Source organism: Scyliorhinus torazame, chromosome 3, assembly GCF_047496885.1.
Source record: "Scyliorhinus torazame isolate Kashiwa2021f chromosome 3, sScyTor2.1, whole genome shotgun sequence".
In the NCBI taxonomy this organism is placed as follows: Eukaryota; Metazoa; Chordata; class Chondrichthyes; order Carcharhiniformes; family Scyliorhinidae; genus Scyliorhinus; species Scyliorhinus torazame.
This window is the reverse complement of record NC_092709.1, coordinates 196,114,726-196,139,790: the sequence shown is the minus strand read 5'-3', so window position 1 is coordinate 196,139,790 and position 25,065 is coordinate 196,114,726. Positions and strand designations below refer to the sequence as shown.

Below are 25,065 nucleotides of genomic sequence, written 5' to 3'. Positions count from 1 at the left end.
CATCTTGGCACTGCCAATCTGGCACCTTGGCACTGCCACCCAGGCACCCTGGTAGTGCCAACCTAGCAGAAGCACTGCCAAGTTGCCCAGGTGCCAAATTGCCCGTGCCAGGATCGGGTCCAGGTCCAGGTGCATCCAGCCATTAAGAGGTGTGGTGAAGGGGACTTCAGGGCCCCCTAAGAGGTAGGTTTGGGGGTCTGGAGGCCATGATGGGGTGGCTGAGGGGGTCAGGAAATCGGTGTGGTATTTAAAAATGGAGCACCGATCACCTCTTCAGTGCAGGAAATGAGGGAAGTGTGACCTCTGCTTTGCGTTCCTCGCCAAGACCCAAAAAACCCCCAAAGTTCCGTTTAATAACAGTGTTGCACCCTGCTGCACGTGCCCAAAACGGGACACGTTTCCATTAAATCGCGCCCCATTTGTGCATAAAGTGTATTTCAAACAATGCCTTGGCTTACAGAATTACTCTTCATTGCTGTTTAATTTCAGGTGAATACAAAGTCATGACAACATATTTCCATCTGAAGAGAAAAATTGGGTATTTTGTGATCCAGACGTACCTGCCGTGTATCATGACTGTCATTCTTTCACAAGTATCATTTTGGTTGAACAGAGAGTCAGTCCCTGCAAGAACCGTCTTTGGTAAGTTGACTTAACACAGCCAGTGGAATATTTAGAAGTTAACATGTCTCTGACAACTCCAGTGACAATATTGGACCAAAATAAATAAGTTCTAACATTTTCAATGGGTTATAGTTACTAATGACCTTTCATTTTTAAGCTTTGAGCTAGAAAGGTCAAACAAGTATTGGTTTTGCACCATTAAGTTCATGTTAGTATGTTCTTGATGAAGACTGTTTTCTGTATAACAGCATTTATATTTTTTAGATTTATGATACAGGAAAATGGGTAAATGACCTCTAAAATGTGCATTACAGCATTTATACTTTTTAGATACATGATACAGGAAAATGCATAAATGACCACTAAAATGTAACATTCAATTTACTACCAGCAGAAATTTACTGCTTGCTCATTATGATCATATTGAACGGACGAACCACATTGTTAAATCATTACAAGCTAGTCTTTGCAAATGGCTGATTTTTAAGTAATTATAAGGGATCACCGAAGGTGATAAATACAAGGTAATAATTTTGATCTGGGAGATTACCCAACTTAAATAAGTTTGGTATGAATTTGCTGTGGACAAAGTTACATTATACAAGCTTATTGAATAATATTGGACGACATTAAGCTCTGGGAATCTTGCAAGTCGCTCTTCCCAAAACTGAATTTTCACTTATCCAGTGTGTTAGTAGCTGATTATGATCTTGTTATGAGTCAGTTTAAAATGTTAGGATTTCACATTTTTCAAACATATAGACGCATTACCTGAGTAGAATTGAGAGATGTAAGGGTTCCAAATGTATTAAGTTAGTTCAGCTTGAAACTAAGTTATAAGCAGCTTTCTCTGAGGATGTGTTAGATCTTATTATATGCAGATTTGAGCTATCCCTCTCTCAATATAAATGCAGATGAGCACTATTAAGCCAATGCTATTAAATACAAATTTGTCAGATATAATGAATTAAATCAGCCAATCGTGAAACTGTATTAATACTTCTGAAGCAGCTGAAAGAGCGCAAACCTGGTCACCATCGTCAATGTCTTGTCTAAAGCAGGATCTGGCTCAAGTCTCTCATCTCAAAACCCCTTTGTCTTGCGTTTCATACCTAACATAAAAAATGAAAGATTTAGTAACATACCTGTGGAGTATAAAATTGGTGTGCATCATGGTTTTCTGAACATGGATAAAACCCCAGTCTTGCATGTTATAACACAAGATGGATGACTGCTGTGGTTATTTGGGGACAGTTCATGTAAGCCTGAAGTAAAGCAGATTACTGAGAAAGGAATTAATGGATTTTATTTTTAAATTGCAGTAATTTTTAACATCATGTTATGGAGACTATATCAGTACTCCATATTGTAATGTATTTAGCTGGCAGAGTAAAGAGCTATATCTACAAAGTCATACATTTGCACAGTGGCCAGGATGTCTGTTGTAGTGATGTTGATTCAGAGATAAACACTCGGCAGCACCCCAGGAAATTCTTCCGTTCTTCTTCGAATGCCATGGAATCACTTACATCAGTGAAAAGGACAGACAGGGTTTTACTTAATTTCGTAACCGAAAGATAATTCAGCACTCCATTATTATTAAGTGTCAACCTAGATATGTACTAATGTCTCTGGACTGGGCTTTGAACCCTCAGCCTTCTGACACAGAGGTGAAACTGAGCCAAATCTGACCCATCAGCTTCTGACAAAAGTGAAAGTAAAAGCAAAAAACAGTCACACACAGGAAGGACCATTCCAGAGAGAACACCGATCAATTGACAGGGGCCTTTGGTAAGGCCCAGCAATTTGAAACAATCCATTGGCCGACAGCTAAGTCCATCAAGATGTGTCATCACTGGTCTCTCTTGAATCTGCTGATCCGAAATACAAACCGCTCTTTGTAATCTGTCTTGCCTGAGGTTACAAGTCAATCCTCATTTTCCCAGCCACTTGAATTAAAGGTGAAGTTCTTCTGAAGGGCATAGGCTCCTTTAATTAATTGTCCATGTACAAAAATTGAAACAGCAGAATAACCAGAATATGCCGCCTTCTATACTGCCTTTCTGAACTGTTGCTGTCCTGTGATGCCAGTTCACCCATTTTCTGTTAGGTAGAGTTCCAAGAAATGAAAAGGGAAAAAACAAAGGACAACAGTATCAATAGCATAAACCACAAGTCCTTGAACCCTCTGAACCTTGTATAAATAAACATTGTGAAATTTACCGCGGAGATCAGAGAGCCAGAGCTGTCACTCAAGCAATGTTTTCCTTGGGGCACAGCTGCTTTAACAAGAATAATGGATGTCTGGGCCCTCTGCCAATGGGCATGGAAGATGGAGGGCCGTAACTTGGCATAGATGGCAACAGAAACCATGGGAGGTGGATGGGCACAGAGGAATATGTTAACCTGTTGGGACATGTGGTTTAATTTAGGGTGGGGTGTTAAAATCATTCAAGATTTCAGCTCGTCGTGAAGCCAGATTCAACTGGCCAACTTACATGTTTAACTGCAATTCAATAGATTTCCTGTGTGCACCCCCCCCACCCCTAGGAGACACAGGTTGGCTATTAACATTTGCTCATTGCTCAATTAGAGCAATATTTCAACTGACTTTTAAATTTTAGAAGTGCAAACGCACAGGTTTCTCCTGTTCCTTGAAACTTGTTAGTAAAGGAAAATGAGAACACAGCTCTTGAGGCGGCTGAATCAACCTCACGGAAATATTACAATAAATATTCAGTGTTCTCAGCAGTTCCTAACATATGCGCATCGCTGGCTTATTACCTTTTAGAAGTGTGGTGAACGCATTGCTGCTACAATTCATCACTGTATTGCATTACATTACATTGTATTCGGTTGATGCCCTTGTGGGCTCTGCCTATGGCTCCACCTCCTCGGGGGAGGTATATAGATCTGCAGCCTGTAGGCGGCACTCAGTACAGAGCAGTCACAGGCAGGCACAGATCTAGCTTATTAAAACCACTGTTCACTTCTACTAATCGTCTCGTGTGAATTGATGGTCGCATCAAGATGTTAATGGTAAACTGCCTTTCTTTTCTGTTAATTTAAAGTACCCAATTATTTATTTCCATTTAAGGGGCAATTCCCATGGCCAATCCACCTACCCTGCACATCTTTGGGTTGTGGAGGTGAGACCCACACAGACAGTGAGCTGGGGCCAGGATCGAACCCGGGTCCTCAGCACCGTAAGGCAGCAGTGCTAATCACTGCGCCACTGTGCTGCCTTGTAAACTGCCTTTCTGAACTTCTATCCTTGTGATGTCAGTTCTTCCATTTTGCTGAGGTAGAGTTCCAAGATTTTAACCCAATGACAATGAAGTAACAGTGATATGTTTTTGAGTTAGAATGGTGTGTGACTTGGAGGCCATATGACTGATGTCTTTGTCCTTCTAGGCGGTAGAGGTAGATATGCAATACTGTCAGTATGCACCAGTGGTGGGAAAAGTGAATGTTTAAAGTGTTGGATGGTGTTGATCAAGTGAATGCTTTATTCTGGATGATATTGAGTTTCTTAAGTGTTGTTGGAGCTGTGGTCCAGGCAAATGGAGACTATTCCACTATATTTCTGAGTTGTCCCTTGTAGATGGTGGTGAGTTAATTGCCACAGAATTCCCAGCCTCTGACCTTCTGTTGTTGCTACAGTATTTATATGGCGGGTCCTATTAGTTTCTGGTTAATGGTAACTCCAGAATGTTGATGGTGAGAGATATATCGACAGCCATTGAACTTTAAGGGTAAGTTGTTAGTGTCTCTTGGTGGAGATAGACATTTCCTGGTCAAATGTTACTGCCATCTATCAGTTCAAGCCTGGATGTTGCCAATGTATTGCTGTGTGCAGGCATGGGCTGCTTCAGTAACTGATGAATTTCAAAAGGAATTGAACACTGCAATCACCATTGAACATCCCCACTTCTGACCTTACAATGAAGGAACGTTTGTTGACGCAACAGCTAAAGTGAGTTGGGTCTGGGCCACTGCTCTACCTTGACAATGTTAATGGTACTTTTGCTTTCTATATGTTGATGATTTTCTTAATCAAATCAGGATGGGTAGTACTTTGGATCCTTAGATTAGACTTTGGATGAGGAGAAATATGACTGATACGAACAGCAGCCTGTCATTTGGGCATCTGTACTTGGACAGCAGTGAGGGTAGCAACAGAAGTGTGCAACAAAGAGGGTAGCAGCTCAGAACTGCAGCTCATAGGATGCATTCGACATGACACCGGGTGTACAGGCAGAGACTGAATATCCATGACATGTTGGAACATCATTGTCTCAGGTGCCTCTGGCTGGTCCTTCAGGTGGTGCCAGACATCTGCAGTCTTCAAAAAGAGTATCAACTTCTTGCTGTCAAAGTGGCCACCATGCTTAACTTTTTTACCTCCAGAATTCAGATGGAGATATGTCCGATATTTCCCATTTGGACACCTTACTAATGCAGAATGCAGGTAACTGAAGGTTCATTTATCAGAGTTCACAATTATGTGAACTGTGCCTGCAACAACGGTAGCTCGAATGAGTGAGTGCTCATATTTTCTGTTCTAGCTGACTTTCAACACGTGTATGGTGTCATCAACTACATATAAGTGGCAATCTGGGTAACCCCAGAACAAACAAGAGTATTCATCAGCTTTTATCCCATCAATGTGCAGCTGTAAGCAAATAAGATAATTCTGCAGCAGCATGCCAGATTTCTGGTAGCCTGCCATAATGCATTCATCCTATAACAGTCCAAGCTCCGCAATGCCTTTGGACCTATAAACAGACTTTAGAAGTGGCTTTTGGAAGATAATAGATACTCACTGAAAACTTGGCTGCTAGCACCATTAGAAAGCCTACAAATGAAGCCACGAGTGCTATAATCAATGCCATATGACTTCCAGATGCATGATCGAACAAGCCATTGGTATTCTGAAAGATGTGCTTAAGCTGCCGAGCTGGATCCTCACTATACATGAGCCACTAAGAACACCGAGGAAGTGAGCCCGCAGGACTAAATGTGTTGAAAGGCTGAAGAAGAGGCGCCAGCCAACAAAAGTGCAGTTGCTGGCAAGCTCCAGGTAGTGAGAGCTTGGGAGAAGCCATGAAGAGTTGAAAAAGAGCAAAAGGTTGGTGACCCTGTGCTGTGGGCTGCTGCGCAAAGGCAAGGCTTGGGAGTAGTGGTATCCTGCTCGGCATGGCTGAAGAGTTGGAGTTGTGCCCATGAGTCGATGCTGGAATTCAGCATTGTGAATCCCATAGAACACAGTGTCAGGAGAAGAGATTGAAGAATCAGGAGGTGTTGCAATAGTCCGAGTCAACCAGAGGCCAGATCTTCAAAAGTGAAGACGTGAAATTAACAAGTCAGAGTTTAACGAGACAGAGTTTTAATAAGACTGTGTAATTCAGTCACCAATGTCAGGGTGGGTTGCTGAGAAATCCTTGGGTTCTGTCTTAGTTGTGTCTGCCATTTATTGTGCAGTGTGATATGTTTGACCACAGTTTGCCTGTTAATTGACATGTTAATTCTGATCATTAGAGTATATGACAGACATTGTAACTTGTTTTACTTTTCTGGCTTTGTATAGTAAAGTTGGGTTCCAAGCTTGGGATGAGCCCCACAACCTCAATGAATTGGGCATTCGCTTTTAAATAGTTGGAATTAGTATTTATTTAAAAAATAAATTTAGAGTGCCCAATTAATTTTTTCCAATTAAGGGGCAATTTAGCGTGGCCAATCCACCTAGCCTACACATCTTTGGGTTGTGGGGGCGAAACCCACGCAAACATGGGGAGAATGTGTAAACTCCACACGGACAGTGACCCAGAGCCGGGATCAAACCTGTGACTTTGGCGCTGTGAGACGAGTAGTTTTTTTTTAAGGAGCTGGCTTGTACCTCTGCTGCATTAGAAGGCAAGATAGCAGCCACCAGACTCTACATCACAGACAAGTCTTTTCTCCCTGGCCTGGCTGCAGTCAACTCATGATTAGTGACTCTGCACTGTTTGCTAAAGGTGCAAATGCCAGATCAAGTGACTGCATCTTCACCAAAGAGCTGCTGTTGTTCTTGCCCCCCATCCACCCGTCTTCCTGAGGCTGCTCTGTCCGTGCAGGCGGTACGTTCTTGGGTAGCTGAAAACAGGAAATTAGAAGGGGAATTATTTTTAAATGCTCCCTCTCCCAAAATAGTGAGGGAGAGATGGGCCATTTGTTCTTGTCTTATTAAATCATTCTAGATGTGGGAATGGGCAGCAGTAATTGAAAAATCAGAAATTATTCACATCCCAAATATTGAAAGATGAAACCGGCAATTGAGCTGATAACAGTTCCTGGAGCACATATACCAATGACCCGGCCCTTAGATTTGGTATAATTACATGTAACTATTTTTAATAAAAAGAAAAATGTAATCCTCAAAGAAAATCAACACAGCAATAAACTAGGCTGAAAACTCATTTTACACTTCAATCAGACTCATAGTCCTGTAATTTGTGATCAAGTGACACATTTTATTAGGTATGGGTGTCAAGAAATAATACATATTACTATTAAAATGCTCTTTATCAATTTTTATTTATCGGCTTCCATTTCATTGAACTATTATTTTCCTAATTCAAAGCTTTATTATTCCATTTAATAACATGTTGATAAATGCCATATATAATGAATTTAACTTCAACGCTTGAAGAATAAATATTAATCTTATTGCATCAAGGACAGCTAAAATTGTTCAGGTTCAGGAAAGTTGGGGGCTAAACATCTGTAGCCTTTATGATTTTATTCCACCGTATTCCTGGTGGAATGCACTAGGAGCACCGGGATTTAAGCAGGACTCGGGATAGGCTGGGAATGAGGGCTGCTATGCAGTTTTGGTGATTCCCTAGCCTCTGTCGGTGCAGAGTGTGTGTGAGTGTGTGTGTCAGCGGTGGAGATCTGAGGCAGGTGCATACCAGCTCTGACACTAAAGTCCCTAAGGATTTTCAAGAAAGACTTTTTAAAAATTGAGCTTTTTCACCATAACAATCCTGATTATCGAGCAGCATTATAGAAGTGTTTATAATTATGAGAGCATAAGTCAGAGCAGATAGAAGCAGACTGTTTCCAGTCATCGAGAACCAAGAATAAGGGGTTGCAGGTGTAAGATTGAATTAAAAGATTTAGATCAGAGATCAGGAGAAACTTCTGCACACACCGAGAAAGGTGAGGTTTGGAATTGATTTCAGTGAGCTGTGCATGGTGTCACTTGCAGCCCCAGAAACACCTTACCAGTTACGGTGGGGGGGCAGGGGTGGGGGTGCGGCTTGGTTGGAGTAAAGATCAGTCAACTCTGACATGAATAAAGGATGTCAGAAAAGTTGGGGGAGGTGAGGAAGGCATTCCAGCGTGGGGCCAGGATATTATCCTTCTTTCCTTCCTACATACACTATCTGGTCGAAGTGAAATTGTACCCCGAGTGTTTTCTTTTTAAAGTTCAGAAGAGGGGTTTGATGTAGTTCTCAGGTGAAGCATTAAGACAAGTTGGATGCTTGTAGCAGAGAGAACATCACAGGGAGAGACATTATATTTAAGGGACCTCCATGAGAGTAAAGAACTGGAGGAAAATTGAGAAAGGGGGATGGGAATGAAAATAGGGCAGGGAGACACGGGGATTAGGAGGAGGAAGGGAAGGAGGTGAAAGAGATGGAGACAAGAAAGCAAAGGTAGGGAAACCAGTATTCAGTATAATTGGTGTGCAACTTCATTTCAACAAGAATCAATATGCTGACCTTCACTGCCTTGGAGGAGTGAGACAAAACCTTCAGTTGAGGGCACCAATTTTAACTATAATTGAGGGAGAGTTCTGAGGTGACTTTTCCTTCTGTTCTGAATGCATCTTTTGTTTCAAGCATTTGTGAATTGACTTCTTCCGCCCGGAATAAGACTTTAGCGCCAATGGAGGAGCGGATTTAATAGTTTAGCCTTCCTCCAATGGTTATATGTTTGTACACTGCTTAGAGTATTGGATGTGACGATGGAAATACATGGCTAGTCATTATGTGCATCATATTTTGATATTGGATGGTGCTCTTAGTTGGTTCTGTACATAACTGGCCTCTGGTTGTAGCTTCTAATGATGTTGAACCACCTGGTCCAGCTTTTGCTTTCTGCATTGGTGCTTCTATTGTTCTCTGATGCCAAATACACTGCATACATTGTTGAAAGCTGGGCAATTTCTGGCTGCATGCGTGAGGATGCTTTCTAAGCTTGCCTGCGTCTGGCTAGTATGTCAATGACAGATGAATTATACGTAGCCTGTAGATACTGCATATCCAATAATATAGCTTTGTAATTTTATCTGCTTTGTAATAATGCTTTCATATTTGTATTGGGCCAAGAGATGATCTGGAACCCTTCTATTGAGGTAGGTACTGTCACAAGGTTGATTGTTCTGTCAGCCAGTTCTACTTCTGTAAAATCACAACCATGTCCTTTGTCTCTGCATCAGTTACAAATTGACCTGTAGGCCCAGTTTTCCGTTACATTGGAGAGGCTCTCCGTCATGACAAAAATAGAGGATCTGCCCAATTGTTTTCGGGTGGGTGGTAATGACAATAGGATGTGTTTCATGCAACTGGGAGACAGCGAGTCATTTATTCATCAGCTGCCTCCACTCTTGTTGGATTTTTGGTAGCCTAGAAGTGTGTATTCTGCAATGTGTAAAGTAGACATGTTAAGTACAGGTCTGAGCTTGACATGTTCCTTTGGATAGCCAGGGAATTTGTTCGGAGAGTTTGTTTGAATTTGCCTAAAAGCTTTATTCACAGCCCCAGAAGTTACCGTCATTCTCGACTTCCATGCCTCAGGAGCTTTCCACGGATCATGGTATATCCCATGATGTGGAGATGCCGGCATTGGACTGGGGTGAGCACAGTAAGAAGTCTTACAACACCAGGTTAAAGTCCAACAGCTTTTTTTCGAAACACTTAGCTTTCGGAGCATTGCTCCTTCCTCAGGTGAATGAAGAGGTGGGTTCCAGAAACATATATACAGACAAAGTCAAAGATGCAAGATGATACTTTGAGTGCGAGTCTTTGCAGGTAATTAAGTCTTTACAGGTCTAGATGGAGCGACTAGAATGAGGGTTAATCACAGTTAAAGAGGTGTAAATTGTCTCAAGCCACGACAGTTGGTAGGATTTTGCAAGCCCAGTCCAGATGGTGGGGGGGGTGAATGTAATACGACATGAATCCAAGGTCCGGGAGCATCCGGTGGGTGCGTGCGAGCGGAGCGGTCGTGCTGGAGAGGGGCTCCCGCCGGTTGGCAGCATTTTGGTGTTTTCCAGGGATTTCCCCGTGGTTTTGCCGGTCGGGATTTCTTCGGCCATTGGGGCCTGAGGGACGGGCAGCGGGTTTGGAGCTGGTGGGGACCCCCGTGAGCGGAGGAGCAGGGGCATCGAGCCCGAAGCAGGCGGCGGAGGACGAACGCGACCCGAGGCGCGAGGCCTGAATCCAGCGCGAATGTAGAGGGGGAGCAGTGCACACTGGGTGGCTCCCCGCTGAAAATGCACGTTTGGGAAGTTTGAAGTCCTGTCCCAGGAGAAGAGATGTTTTGAACTTAGATTTTTGGAATTAAATAGTTTTTTAAAAATTGGAATAAGTTTTCTTTTACAAAATAAAATGTTTTAATGTAATTTTTTCAATTTTTCAATTTATTTTATTATTTATCTCGAGATTGAAGAAAGAAGAAGAAAAATATTAAGTGGTTAAGGGATGCCAAAAACAGCTGTGAAAAAGGGAGGAAACGCAGGCTCGCCGCCAAGGAGAGGACCAGTAAAAGCGCTGACAAGATGGCGGATGCCGGATTGCCTGGTGGGGCCGCATTACTTACAGTGGAAAGGACGACCGGGGTGATGGCTGTGGAGCTGAAGAAGCAGTTTGCGAGGCACACGGAGGCGTTGGGGAAGGAGATGGCGGTCGCACTGAGATCAATGCTGGAGGAGACAATTGCCCCGGTGAGGGTGGATGTGGCAAAGACATCGGCCGACATGAGAGAACAGGGTGAAAAGATGAAGGAAGTGGAGGAGGCCGCGTCGCAGCACAGTGAATTACAGAGGGTGGTGGAGGTCAACAGAGGACTCCGAGCAAAGCTCGAGGACTTGGAGAACCGCTCGAGGCGGCAAAATCTGAGAATTGTGGGCTTATCTGAAGGGACAGAGGGCTCAAGGCCAACTGAGTACTTTGCTAAGAGGCTTGCGGAGTTGATGAGGGAGGGTGAAGACCCCTCCCGGTATGAACTGGACCGAGCTCATCGGTCGTTAAGGCCGAAACCCATAGTAAACGAGCCGCCAAGAGCAGTAATTACCTGCTTCCATAAATACCACATGAAAGAGAAGGTGTTAAACTGGGCGAAGCAGAAGCGGGACGTGCAGTGGAATGGTACGAGAGTTCGGATTTACCAGGACTTGACGGTGGAATTGGCAAAGAGACGACGGCGTTCAGCCGAGTGAAGGCGGCACTGTACAACAAGGGATTGCGATTTGGTATGGTATACCCGGCAAAGCTGAGGGCGACATACAACGGCAAAAATTTTTATTTTGAAACGGTGGAGGCGGCTGAGGCGTTCATGAAGGCAGAAGGCGTGGGACAGAAGTGAGGAGTGGAGCTGGAAAAGAGATCGTGAACTGTGATTGGGAGCTGGAAAATGTATAACTGTTACAATTTTCTTTTCACTGACCTGTATTGTAACTTAATTGACTTCACATTGTTATAGAGTTCAAGTTTTTGTTTGGTTTGATTGGCATTTTCGCTCCTTTTTTTCTGTTGCAATGGCGAGATGTTATTTCCTTGAATTGCATGGGTTAGATTGTTTTTCTTTTTCTTCTGGGACTGGGTGGGAGGGGACAGTATGCTTTTTTGGGGGAGAGGGGGACTACCCGCACTAGCTAACTAAAGTTGGCTAGTGAACGGAGGGAGGTGAGGAGAGAGAAGGGCTGCGGACATTGCGACCTGATTATCAGGTTTCGATGGGCCTATGAGGTGAGCAGGTGGGGGAGATTTTATCAAGGGGAAGTGCAGCGGGGATTCGGGAGGGGGGGAAAGGGGTTCGATGTTAAGAATGGATAGGGGCGGGTCAGGCTCACTGGGTAGGGCCTGGTGGTATGATGATGGTGGATAAGAAGGGGGGGGGGGTGAGAGACCCCCAGTTAGGATAGTCACGTGGAACGTGAGGGGACTGGGAGGACAAATCAAGAGGTCAAGGATGCTTGCGCATCTTAAAAGTTTGAAGGTCGATGTAGCAGTGCTGCAAGAGACTCACCTGAGGGTGAAGGAACAAGTGAGACTTAAAAAGGGCTGGGTTAGTCAGGTGTTTCATTCTTGATTTGACGGAAGAGCTCAAGGGGTAGCGGTAATGGTCAGCAAAAGGGTACGGTTCCAGATGGAGACGGTGGTTTCAGATCAGGGGGATAGGTATGTGATTGTGAAAGGGGTGCTGGAGGGGAGACTAGTGGCGCTGGTAAGTGTATATGGTCCCAATTGGGACGATGTTGGATTTGCGAAGAAGGTGTGTGGGACCATCCCCAACTTGGACACGCACAAACTGATAGTGGGGGGGGGACTGGAACTTGGTGCAGGAGCCAAAATTGGACAGGTCACGGCCGCGCTCGCTGGCCCCATCAGTGGGGGGAGGAGGGGTGGCGAAGGCGCTGGCTGGGTTAATGGTGGAAATGGGAGGGGTGGACCCTTGGAGGATTCTGCACCCGAGGGAGCAGGAGCACTCATTTTTTGCAGTGGTCCATAAGGTGTACTCGCAGATTGACTTTTTCATGGTGGGAAAGGCGCTGCTGGCTGGGGTTAAAGGGTCGGAGTACTTGGCAATTGCAATATCAGATCATGCTCTGCATTGGGTGGATATGGTACTGGAGAAGGGGATGGTACAGAGACCAACGTGGAAGTTAGATGCGGGACTGTTGGGGGACCGAGGGTTCTGCGACAAAATTGAAAAAGTAATCGAGGAATATGTACGTTTTAACTGCACTGATGAGGTGTCAAAGGCGGTTGTCTGGGAGGCTTTAAAGGCAGTGGTGAGGGGTGAGGTGATCTCGTTCAAGGCTAGGCTAGACAAAGAGGAGAGGTTGGAATGTCAGAGGGTAATAGGTGAGATGCTGGAGGTAGACAGGAGGTATGCAGAAGATAGGGACCCAGCGCAGTTGGAAAAGAGGAAGGAAGTCTAGGCGAGCTTTGACCAACTATCTACCAGGAAAGCGATACGCCAATTGAGGCGAGCAAGGGGGGTCAGTTTACGAGCATGGAGAGAAGGCGGACCGTATGTTTGTGGGTCGGCTCCATAGGGAGGCTGTGGCAAGGGAAATTGTCCAGGTGCGGGACAGGGCAGGGAAGTTGGTGGTAGCTCCAGATCAGATTAACAACGTCTTTAAGGAATTCTATGAGAGATTGTACAGGTCAAAGCCACCTGGGGGAGGCCGGGAGATGCAGGAATTTCTAGATGGGCTGGAGTACCCGAGGTTAGGGGAGGGGGACAGGGCTACATTAGAGGGGGCGATAGTGGAGCAGGAAATAAAAAATGCGATTGGGAGGATGCAGTCAGGAAAGGTGGCAGGGCCAGATGGGTTTCCGGTGGAATATTATAAAAAATTCAAAAACAAGCTGGCACTGCTGATGGTGGGGATGTTTGAGGAGGCAATAGGGAAGGGGGTGTTACCACAAACCTTGGGGCAGGCATCGATTTCCCTGTTACTTAAGAAAGATCCGACGGAGTGTGGGTCATATAGGCCCAGATCACTTTTAAATGTGGACGCAAATATATTGGCGAAGGTACTGGCAGGCAGGCTGGGGGAGTGCTGCCCGAAGGTGATAGGTGAAGATCAGACGGGGAGATTTGTGAGAGGGAGGCAGCTCTTTTCGAACATTAGGAGGGTATTGAACGTGGTTATGCTATCGGCGGAGGGGAAGGAAACAGGTGATTGCGGCATTGGACGCCGAGAAAGCGTTTGACCGGGTAGAATGGGGGTACTTGATGGCAGTTCTAGAGCGGTTTGGAATTGGACCCAGATTTGTGGACTGGGTAAAATTATATAAGGGACCGAGGGCCAGCGTCCGCACAAATAACATCAGCTCAGAATACTTTCCTCTCCACCGTGGGACTAGGCAGGGATGTCCTATGTCCCCCCTGCTATTTGCACTCGGGATTGAGCCATTGGCCATCGCATTAAGAAGTTTGGGGGGTATGGAAAGGGATAGTGCAGGGGGGGGATAGAGCATAGGGTGTCCTTATATGCCGATGACTTGTTATTATACGTGTCGGAACCAAGTGTGTTAATAGGGAATAGGGGGAATACTGGAGCTGCTTCGGGTGTTTGGGTCTTTCACAGGGTACAAATTAAATCTAGACAAGAGTGAATATTTTGTGGTGTCTCGGGGGGGGGGGGGGGGGGGCGTCCATAAGGCAGGGACTCACTTTAGATACCTGGGGGTGCAGGTTGCTCGAGATTGGAGTGGGCTTCGTAGGTACAACATTTCTAGTTTGGTGGGGAGAGTGAAAACTGATCTGGCAAGGTGGGATGGTCTCCCTCTGTCATTGGCGGGCCGGGTACAGGCAGTTAAAATGAATGAGCTGCCGCGATTCCTGTTTATTTTTCAATGCATGCCGATTTTCCTGCCAAAGGCATTTATTTTGAGAGATTGAAGAAATGATTACCTCGTTCACATGGGGAGGGAAGGTGGCCAGAATTACAAAGGTGCTACTACAGAGAGGAAGGCAGGCAGGGTGTTTGGGTCTTCCAAACCCGATGTATTATTATTGGAGAAGGTCAGAATGGAGGAGAGTTTGTGTAGGGGGTCGGGATTGAAGGCGCTAACGACAGCACCGCTCCCGACGACCCCGAGAAGATACTCAGGGAGTCTGGTAGTAATAGCTTCGTTGAGACAGTTTCGACAGCACTTCGGGTTGGGGGCAGGGTCAGGGGGAATGCCGATTCGGGGGAACCAGGGAAGTAGGATGGAAATTTTCGGAGATGGGAGGAGAAAGGAATTAGAACACTAAAAGATTTATTTCTTGGGGGTCATTTTGCGGGATTGAAGCAGCTGGGGGTGAAGTATGGGCTGGAACAGGAGGAAATATTTAGATACACACAAGTTCGAGACTTTGCCAGAAAGGAGATACAGACCTTCCCAGTAGAGCGTGCTTCCACATTGCTGGAGGAGGTGCTGACGACAGGGGGACGGAAGAAGGGGGTAGTATCGGCAGTTTGCGGGGCTATTTTGGAGGAGGAGAAGGTGCCACTAGAAGGGATCAAGGCAAAGTGGAAGGAAGAGTTGGGAGAGGGTATGGAGGAGGGGTTCTGGTGTGAGGTGCTCTGGAGGGTGAACGCCTCCACCTCATGTGCGAGGTTGGGGCTGATACAGCTGAAGGTGGTGTATAGAGTGAGGGCGAGGATGAGCCGGCTCTTTGAGGGGGTAGAAGATGTGTGTGAATGGTGCGGAGGAGGCCCCGCAAACCACATTCATATGTTTTGGTCCTGTCCAAAGCTGGAGGATTACTGGAAGGAGGTTTTTAGAGTAACCTTTAAAGTGGTGCACGTGGAACTGGACCCGGGCCCTCAGGAGGCCATATTCGGGGTGTCGGACCAGCCGGGTGTAAATTTGGGAGAAAATGTGAAAAAGGAGGAGAATAAAAAAATATTAAAAAAAAAAAACAATGAATCCAAGGTTCGGTTGAGGCCGTACTCATGTGTGTGGAACTTGGCTATCAGTTTCTGCTTGGCGATTCTGCGTTGTCGTGCGTCCTGAAGGCCACCTTGGAGAGCACTTACCCAAAGATCAGAGGCTGAATGCCCTTGACTGCTGAAGTGTTCCCCGACTGGAAGGGAACATTCCTGCCTGCCTATTGTCATGCGATATCCGTTCATCCGTTGTCGCAGCGTCGGCATGGTCTCGCCAGTGTACCACGCCTCAGGATATCGGTTCCTGTTGCAAATGAGGTAGACAACGTTGGCCGAGTCGCACAAGTATGTACTGCGTACCTGGTGGGTGGTGTTCCCACGTGTAATGGTGGTACCCATGTTGATGATCTGACACGTCTTGCATAGGTTGCCATGGCAGAGTTGTGTGGTGTCGTGGTCGCTGTTCTCGTGAAGGCTGGGTGGTTTACTGCAAACAATGGTCAGTTTAAGGTAGTGCGGTTGTTTGAAGGCAAGTTTTTTTTCCACCTTGTGCGGCAGTTTGCGGTATCGATGGTAGCCATGATGTGGAGATGCCGGTGTTGGACTGTAGTGGGCAGGTTTGCTGTCTTAGGCAGAGAGCCCAGCCTTTGTCCAATTAACAGGCTTCCCTCAGATACATGGGGCAGGATTCTCTGCCCCGCCACGTTTCTGCCCCGACCGGTCAGCGGTATTCTCCGTTACGCCGACCGGTCAGTGGGGTTTCCCATTGTGGGGCAGCCCCACGCCGTCGGGAAACTCCCGGGCACCAGCATAATGGAGAATCATGCCGGCGGAGAAACCCGGCCATGGAGTTATTGATTGCATCCGGGTTTTCATAAAGACTCGAACTCAACATGTGGTTACATTTGTAAATCAGAAATTCTTCCACTCAACCAATGTTATAGGTGGTTTGTGACCATCTCAAGGTTGTTCTTCATGTGCGCATAAGGTTCCCTGGCAGCTGCCACAGTTCCTCCACAATAAAGAGCTCCCAACTCCCTCTGCTATTTCAGTCACCAATGCAGACCCATGCTTCGGTTCAAAGAGAGATAGATAGAGACCCTCATAGGAGTCACAAATACAGACCACAACTACAACAGCAGCCTAGTCATCAGTTGTGCCACCGAGCAGGCCATTAACATTTTAAGGATGAGCTTCAGGTGCCTTGATCAGTCAGGTGGAGTTCTCCAATATGCCCCAGTGAAGATATCAAGAATGGTATGCTGCATGCTGTACAACATTGCGCGGTGGTGGGACATGCAAATCGATGGTCATGAGGTTATGGGAAGAGCTCCAATTTCTGAGCAGGAGCAGGATGAGGAGGTGGAGGAGAAAGCTCCTGTTCATTCGGAAGATTCTAAAATAGATGAAGATGAGGAGACCGCCAATGGCGGTATAGCTGGGAGGTATAACCATGGAACCAGGGCTGACGCTGTGCAAGAGGGGTTAATCGCTAGACGAATCCTTGTGAAAATAGATTCTAGGTCTTCTGATATCAGCCGGTCCCTGGTGACACCCTTCAACTTGGGGAATCTTGTACATTGTCTTCACAATTATACAATGGACTTGATCACATTCCTATGGCTGAAATCATGACCAGCATAATCATGGGCCTCATCGTACTGCAAACACACAGGGTAAGAGGTTATTCACAACCTGCCCCCTTTACTGTTAATGAGGGGGATCTCCTGCATAATGAGCCCATAACTATTTGTTTTCTTTATTCGTTCATGGGATATTGGCATCGGCCAATGGTCCAATTTATGAAGTGGGCGCCACATGCAACATTCCTGGCTTCCACATACCTCTGCTTATAGCACAAATCACATTCTGTGACACCTGGAATGCAAATGCAGCCAAAGTGTTTGGGCACAACAGATTACCAATATTACCTGTAGTATACAAATCCTCTTGAGCTACGATGCCTACACCTGGGTCAATGTATAATGCTGTCATGCAGATGAATACCTTGCATCCAGCACCCATGATTGAAGTGCATCTGCAGCCCAGTATCTGTTCATGGAGTCTGATCATTGAGCCTGTCTTTAAGTCAAGCTTGGATGGACAATGAAAGATACAAGGAGAACCCCACTGCTTGAGCTTTTGAACACTGCGATCTTATGTGATACAGCAGAGAAGGAAGAAGCTGTACAAAACATCACAACCAATAACCATTACCTTGTTGACAGTCTGTTGTGATGGACCTCTGCATCCTGCCCTCATTATCATTGGTGAAAACACCTTCAAATTTTTCCATTATTTTTGAGCTCTCGTGGAAATATACAATGAACCTTGCACAAGTGTAAGTAAATGAATTCAGGAGGTGCTCCAATGTGCCATATACAATGTGAAAAGTATAACCCAGACCTCAACGTGAGATGACACTCTTTACTCTCGCACACTCCTACAAAGTGATGCTGCGTTGCCTCGGAAGAGGTGGAAGCATAAGATTCTCTTCTTTGCTAAATGGCAATGAGGAGCATGGTGGCTGTCCTCATCATGCAGTCACCCATTCAGACTGTGACTTCCGCCTCTCTGCCTTCCTGCATGGGTAGCCACAGTCACTGTCACTTGTGGAGCAGGCTAGAGCTTTGGAGGAGGGCTGGGGAGGTGGAGAAAAGGGTGCAGAGAAGTATTTAGTACCTTGCATTCTTCAGTGACCTGTTTGGCCTGAATTGGCCTCCAGGTGGTATTGTTGGGATTGGCTATTGGTGCACAGTAGTTGTCCATTCCAGCATCAGCTGTTCAGGCTACACGGCTCCTCATGTATTTCATGGAGGTTAGAACTCGTTCTCTGACTGGACTGATCCAGGCCACTGAAAGAGGTTTTCACCCTTTCCTGGCCGAGATGCTGCCCTTTATGTCAACTCTGAATGCTGCTGCAGGTGTCGCTCCATGAAATTGTCCGATCTTTCATGGTCATAGCTCATACCCTCAGGATAATATGAAGCTCATGACAGTGATGGACTCCTCCATTCATAGTCCAAGAGCTCCCGCTACCTCAGGGAACTCCGGCAAATGTCCACACACATGCTGCTGATTATCTAAATAGTGTGCTCCAAGAGGTGACTCCTGAGGCTCCACATTTCTGCGCACAGGAGTATCTTTGCCACTTTCCTCCCTCCTCCAAGGGGCACTGTGCACAGATGTCTCTGACACCTCCTCCTCCACTCTGTTGCAGTGACTTTCACCCTTTGGCACCGACACTGTGTACACAATTCATCACTCCGAAGAGCTTCTATCTAAGCTGGGGGAGTGTGGACTAGTATGATGGATCCTTGTTACCCTTAAGAAGGGTAGCAGGGATAATCCAGGAAACTGCAAGCCGGTGAGCCTTACGTCAGTGGTAGGGAAATTACTGGAGAGAATTCTTCGAGATAGGATCTACTCCCATTTGGAAGCAAGTTGACGTATTAGCGAGAGGCAGCACGGTTTTGTGAAGGGGAGGTCGTGTCTCACTAACTTGATAGAGTTTTTCGAGGCGGTCACAAAGATGATTGATGCAGGTAGGGCAGTGGATGTTGTCTCTATGGCCTTCAGGAAGGTCTTTGACAAGGTCCCTCATTGCAGACTGGTACAAAAGGTGAAGTCACATGGGATCAGAGGTGAGCTGGCAAGATGGATACAGAACTGGCTAGGGCATAGAAGGCAGAGGGTAGCAATGGAAGTGTGCTTTTCTGATTGGAGGTCTGTGACTAGTGGTGTTCCGCAGGGATCAGTGCTGGGACCGTTGCTGTTCGGAGTAGATATAAATAATTTGGAGGAAAATGTAACTGGTCTGATTAATAAGTTTGCAGACGACACAAAAGTTGGTGGAATTGCGAATAGCGATGAGGACTGTCAGAGGATACAGCAGAATTTAGATCATTTGGAGACATGGGGGGGAGAGATGGCAGGTGGAGTTTAATCCGGACAAATGTGAGGTAATGCATTTTGGAAGGACTAATATAGGTAGGGAATATACAGTGAATGGTAGAACCCTCAAGAGTATTGACAGTCAGAGAGATCTAGGTGTACAGGTCCACAGGTGGAGAAGGTAGTCAAGAAGGCATATGGCATTGGCTGGGGCATTGAGTATAAAAATTGGCAAGTCATGTTGCAGCTGTATAGAACCTTAGTTAGGCCACACCTGGAGTATAGTGTTCAATTCTGGTTGCCACACTACCAGAAAGATGTGGAGGCATTAGAGAGGGTGCAGAAGAGATTTACCAGGATATCGCCTGGTATGGAGGGCATTAGCTATAATGAGAGGTTGAATAAACTTGGTTTGTTCTCACTGGAACGACGGAGGTTGAGGGGTGACCTGATAGAGGTCTACAAAATTATGAGGGGCATAGACAGAGTGAAAAGTCAGAGACTTTTTCCCAGGGTAGAGGGGTCAATTACTAGGGGGCATAGGTTTAGAGGAGATGTACGAGGCAAGTTTTTTACACACAGGGTAGTGGGTGCCTGCAACCCGTTGCCGGAGGAAGTGGTGGAAGCAGGGACGATAGTGACGTTTAAGGGGCATCTTGACAAACACATGAATAGGATGGGAATAGAGGGATACAGACCGCGGAAGTGCAGAATATTTTAGTTTAGATGGGCAGCATGGTTGGCGCCGGCTTGAAGGGCCTGTTCCTGTGTTGTATTTTTCTTTGTTCTTTGATGTGATGCTGCCTCCTTAGACATCTCTTCGTCCTCTTGATCTCCAAAAGATGATCTGGCCCGGGATGGGTGAGGGAGCATAGCTGGGGCTTCTGTGGTAATTCACCATCACCAACAGACAGCTTCTCCGGCACCCTGACAATCTCCATGGCCATCCATTCCATGAGATAGACATGTCCCAGCCAGAGTGAACCCCAGTCTCCATAGCGCTTCTTGCCTATTTTGATTACAATAGCAACATGAATTTCTGTTCACCTGATTTTTAATGCAGCGAGAGTTATTGTTCTTCACTGCGTGTGTGCATCACAGTGCTCATTCACGAATGTTCTGTGTGCATCAACATCAGATGCTTACACATACAAGCCTCGATGCTGAAGCAGAGGTATGGGCCATGCCTCGAACCTTAACTACAGAATGAAGACATAACCCTTCCCTTGAAGAACTGCGTGAATGAGCCAGGCTACTCACCTTGCCAGAACACAGCAGGTCACTGAACCTTTTCCAGCACTGAATCCATGAGCGCTGATGGTTTGCTGCTACGCTCACTGCAGGTCCTATTTTAATTCAGGTCACCTTGGTTGTTGCAGATGGATAACACCGGCCAGCAGGGTAAGGGACTGCTCTCTTCATCGGGACATCTTCAACCAATAATTGAATGTCCTGGTCAGAAAAGTGTGGGGCAGCTGGACCCATCCTTTCCCCCACGTCTGCTATGTGTGACATTCTATCAATAAAGATGAATGAGCTCATGAGCCATTCACATTACACTGCTCTCAATCACCTTTGTGTGCTTACATGCACTAACCTTTGTATTTTTAAACTACAGGCTTGCAGACCACAAAGGTACAAAACAGACAGAGCTGTCATGATATGCAGTCATGCACATAATGAGATACAGACGGGCAGTGACAGGCAGCCAATCAACACAGAGAACAGGACATAACCAATCAACAGGCAGAACACTAGGAGGTAGTTTCCTACTGTAAAAGGCACAAGACTCTCACACTCGGCCTCCTTCCACTGGTGAGATCTACAATGACAGTCAGGGTGTATATATCATACAGCACCTCCATCATGTGGCTAAGAGCAATCTGGCTCAGTCAGACAGAGTAATCACACCAAGGTTAGCAGAGAGTCGAACTCACAGAGAACTGTGCTAACTGTTTAACAGGTTCAATAAATCGGATTGAACTAACTTCAAGGTTTGGAGTATCTTTCAGTTAAAGTTGCATCCAGTTGCAGCCCGTGTTATCTCAGTGTGCTTAACACGACAAGAGCTTTATTGGGGAAGGTGTTATCACACAGACAGCGAGTGTAGACTGACTGTTAGCCCACCCAAACTGCTGATGGCATCATCAGTACTTCACTTGACCAACTCTTGAAGTGACCCTGTGTGGCAGTACCAGGTATTGCGGTACCTAAGAGGCTGATGACCATTGGTTAGACCCAGGAGTCTACCATTGGCTGTTGTTACGTAGCTTCGCCCTGACAGGCGGAGTATAAGAAACGGTGCTCTCCCAGCAGCCTTCACTTTCTGTACCGAAGCTGCTGGGGAACAAGTTCTAGTAGATTAAAGCCTTCAGTTATGAAATCACTTTGTCTTGAGTGTAATTGATTGCGCATCAATTTAATCTACTAGACTTAAGCTAGAAGCATGGATCTCCGAATCAAACCGGAGTGCCTTCAACTCAGCCCCTTCGGCTGCAATATTTGAACACTGGCTGGCGTGCTTTAAAGGCTACCTTGAGACGGCCGGAGGCACCCCCTCAGAAGGACAGAAAATGCATCTCCTGCGCTCAAGGGTCAGCCCTGGGATCTACCCCCTTATCGAGGAGGCGGAGAACTATGATGCCGCGATCGAACTGTTAGAACGACATTATATCCGCCCTGTAAGTCAGGTCTACGCACGTCACCTGCTTGCAATGAGACGGCAAAGCCCCGGGGAATCGTTGGAAGATTTCTACCGTGCGCTACTGGTGCTGGGACGAAACTGTGGCTGCCCGCAAGTTTTGGGGAGCGAGCACATGGAACTTGTAATCAGGGTTGCTTTCGTAGCAGGTATGAGCTCCTCCGATATCCACCGAAGACTCCTAGAAAGGGACACCCTTGGACTTAGAGAGGCACGGGCCCTGGCAGGGTCCATGGACGTTGACTACAAAAACGCGCAGTCCTATGTACCTGACCGTGCGGCGGCCCCCTGGGCTGCGTGGCACCCCACAGCGGCAGCCCTACAGACCTTCCATCTGACCCCGCAGGCCTGCGCTACGCGACAGCCCGCTAACGCCGCCGGGTCCCGCTGTTTCTTCTGCGGGCAGGCGAATCATCTCCGCCCGCTCTGCCCGGCCCGCACCGCCGCCTGCAAAGGGTGCGGCAAGAAGGGCCACTTTGTGGAGGTCTGCCAGGCCCGCGCCGTGTCCGCGGTCTCCAGTGACTCCGGACCGCCGCGGCAACCCCCCCCTTCAGGCCCCGACCGGCCAGCGCTCACCGCCAACCCCCTATCCTAGGGCCACGTGCGACCCACCGGCGCGGGCATCTTACCCCCCAGACACCACGCTGGACGGGTGGGCGCCGCCATTTTGTCCATCGCCGCCGCCATCTTGTTCATCCCCGGACACCGCCGACTACACGCTGCCCGATCAGAACTCGCAACTGCTTCATCTGGCCTCGGTGACACTGGACCAAAGTCGACCCCGGACACTCGCAACAGCTACGATGACGGTCTTCATCAACGGCCACGAGACGTCTTGCCTGATTGACTCTGGGAGCACGGAAAGTTTTGTTCACCCCGACACGGTAAGGCGCTGTTCACTTGTAACCCACCCTGTAAACCAAAGGATCTCCCTGGCCTCCGAGTCACACTCGGTGGAGATAAACGGGTTCTGCCGAGCAAACCTCACTGTCCAAGGCAGGAAATTCAACAATTTCCACCTGTATGTCCTGCCGCACCTCTGCGCGGCTACCCTCCTGGACTGGACTTCCAATGCCATTTGCAAAGCCTGACCTTTAAATTCGGCGGCCCTATACCTCCCCTTACTGTCTGCGGCCTTGTGACCCTTAAGGTCGACCCGCCTTCCCTGTTTGCGAACCTCACCCCGGATTGCAAACCCGTCGCCACCAGGAGCAGGCGGTACAGTGCCCAGGACCGGACCTTCATCAGGTCAGAGGTCCAAAGGCTGCTGGGGGAAGGGGTCATCGAAGCGAGCAACAGTCCCTGGAGAGCTCAAGTAGTGGTGGTAAAGACCGGGGAGAAGCATAGGATGGTCATTGACTACAGTCAGACCATCAACAGGTTTACGCAACTGGACGCGTACCCTCTCCCCCGTATAGCCGACCTGGTAAACAGGATCGCACAATACAAGGTTTTCTCCACGGTGGATCTCAAGTCCGCCTACCACCAGCTACCCCTCCATAATAGTGACTGCAAGTACACTGCCTTCGAAGCAGATGGGCGGTTCTATCAATTTTTAAGAGTTCCCTTTGGTGTCACTAATGGGGTCTCAGTCTTCCAGCGAGAGATGGACCGAATGGTTGACTGGTACGGCTTACGCGGAACGTTCCCGTATCTGGATAACGTCACCATCTGCGGCCATGACCAGCAGGACCACGACACCAACCTCCGAACAATTCTCCAGACCACGGAAATCCTTAACCTGACATACAATGAGGATAAATGCGTGTTTAGCACCGACCGTCTAGCCATTCTCGACTACGTAGTGCGAAATGGAGTTATAGGCCCCGACCCTGAGCACATGCGCCCCCTATAGAGTTCCCCCTCCCTCACTGCCCCAAGGCCCTGAAGCGCTGCCTCGGGTTTTTCAGCTATTACGCCCAGTGGGTCCCCAACTACACAGACAAAGCCCGACCCCTAATCCAGTCCACAACCTTTCCCCTGTCGATGGAGGCCCGCCAGGCCTTCAGCCGCATCAAAGCAGACACTGCAAAGGCCACGATGTGCGCCGTCGACGAGTCCCTCCCCTTCCAGACGAGAGCGATGCGTCCAACGTAGCTCTGGCGGCCACCCTCATCCAAGCGGGCAGACCCGTGGCTTTCTTCTCCCGTACCCTCCATTCTTCCGAAATTTGCCATTCCTCGGTCAAAAAAGAGGCACAAGCCATAGTAGAAGCTGTGAGACATTGCAGGCATTACCTGGCTGGCAGGAGATTCATTCTCCTCACGGACCAGCGGTCGGTTGCCTTCATGTTCGATAATGCACAGCGGGGCAAGATTAAAAACGACAAGATCTTGCGGTGGAGGATAGAACTCTCCACCTTCAACTACGAGATCTTGTACCGTCCGGGGAAGCTAAACGAGCCTCCTGATGCCCTGTCCCGCGGCACTTGTGCCACTGCACAAGTGGACCGCCTCCGAGCCCTCCACGAGGACCTCTGCCACCCGGGGGTCACTCGCTTTTTCCATTTTGTCAAGACCCGCAACTTGCCCTACTCCATCGAGGAGGTCAGGTCAGTCACCAGGGACTGCCAAATCTGCGCGGCGTGCAAACCGCACTTCTACCGGCCAGAGAGGGCGCACCTGATAAAGGCTTCCCGTCCCTTTGAATACCTCAGCATGGATTTCAAAGGTCCCCTCCCCTCCACCGTCCGCAACACGTATTTTCTGAACGTGATTGACGAGTACTCCCGGTTCCCATTCGCCATCCCCTGCCCAGACATGACCACAAACACCGACATCAAGGCCCTCCAGGGTATCTTTACACTGTTCGGTTTCCCCGCGTCCATACACAGTGATAGGGGATCCTCCTTTATAAGCGACGAACGGCGTCAATTCCTGCTCAGCAAGGGCATCGCCTCGAGCAGGACGACCAGTTACAACCCCCCGGGGAAACGGACAGGTAGAGAGGGAGAACGGAACGGTCTGGAAGACCGTCCTCCTGGCCGTACGGTCCAGGAATCTCCCAGTCTCCCGCTGGCAAGAAGTCCTCCTGATGGCCCTCCACAAATCAGACACCTCATGAACATTTCCTTGTTTTCCCCAGGAAGTCCTCCTCCGGGACCTCGCTCCCAACCTGGCTAGCGACACCCGGATCCATCCTGCATCGGAAGCACGTGCGGGCGCACAAGTCGGACCCGTTGGTC

At 47.7% G+C, this 25,065-nt stretch overlaps 1 protein-coding gene across 11 annotated transcripts in view; it reads left to right on the top strand.

Moving 5' to 3' along the window:
• gabra2a (gamma-aminobutyric acid type A receptor subunit alpha2a) overlaps positions 1-25,065 on the top strand; it is a 499,051-nt gene that overhangs the window by 367,292 nt on the left and 106,694 nt on the right. For all 11 annotated transcript variants that reach the window (XM_072496699.1, XM_072496695.1, XM_072496697.1 and 8 more), the window contains one exon: positions 490-642. In XM_072496699.1, coding sequence (XP_072352800.1) covers positions 490-642 — 153 coding nt within the window. The remainder of the gene's footprint in view (positions 1-489; positions 643-25,065) is intronic.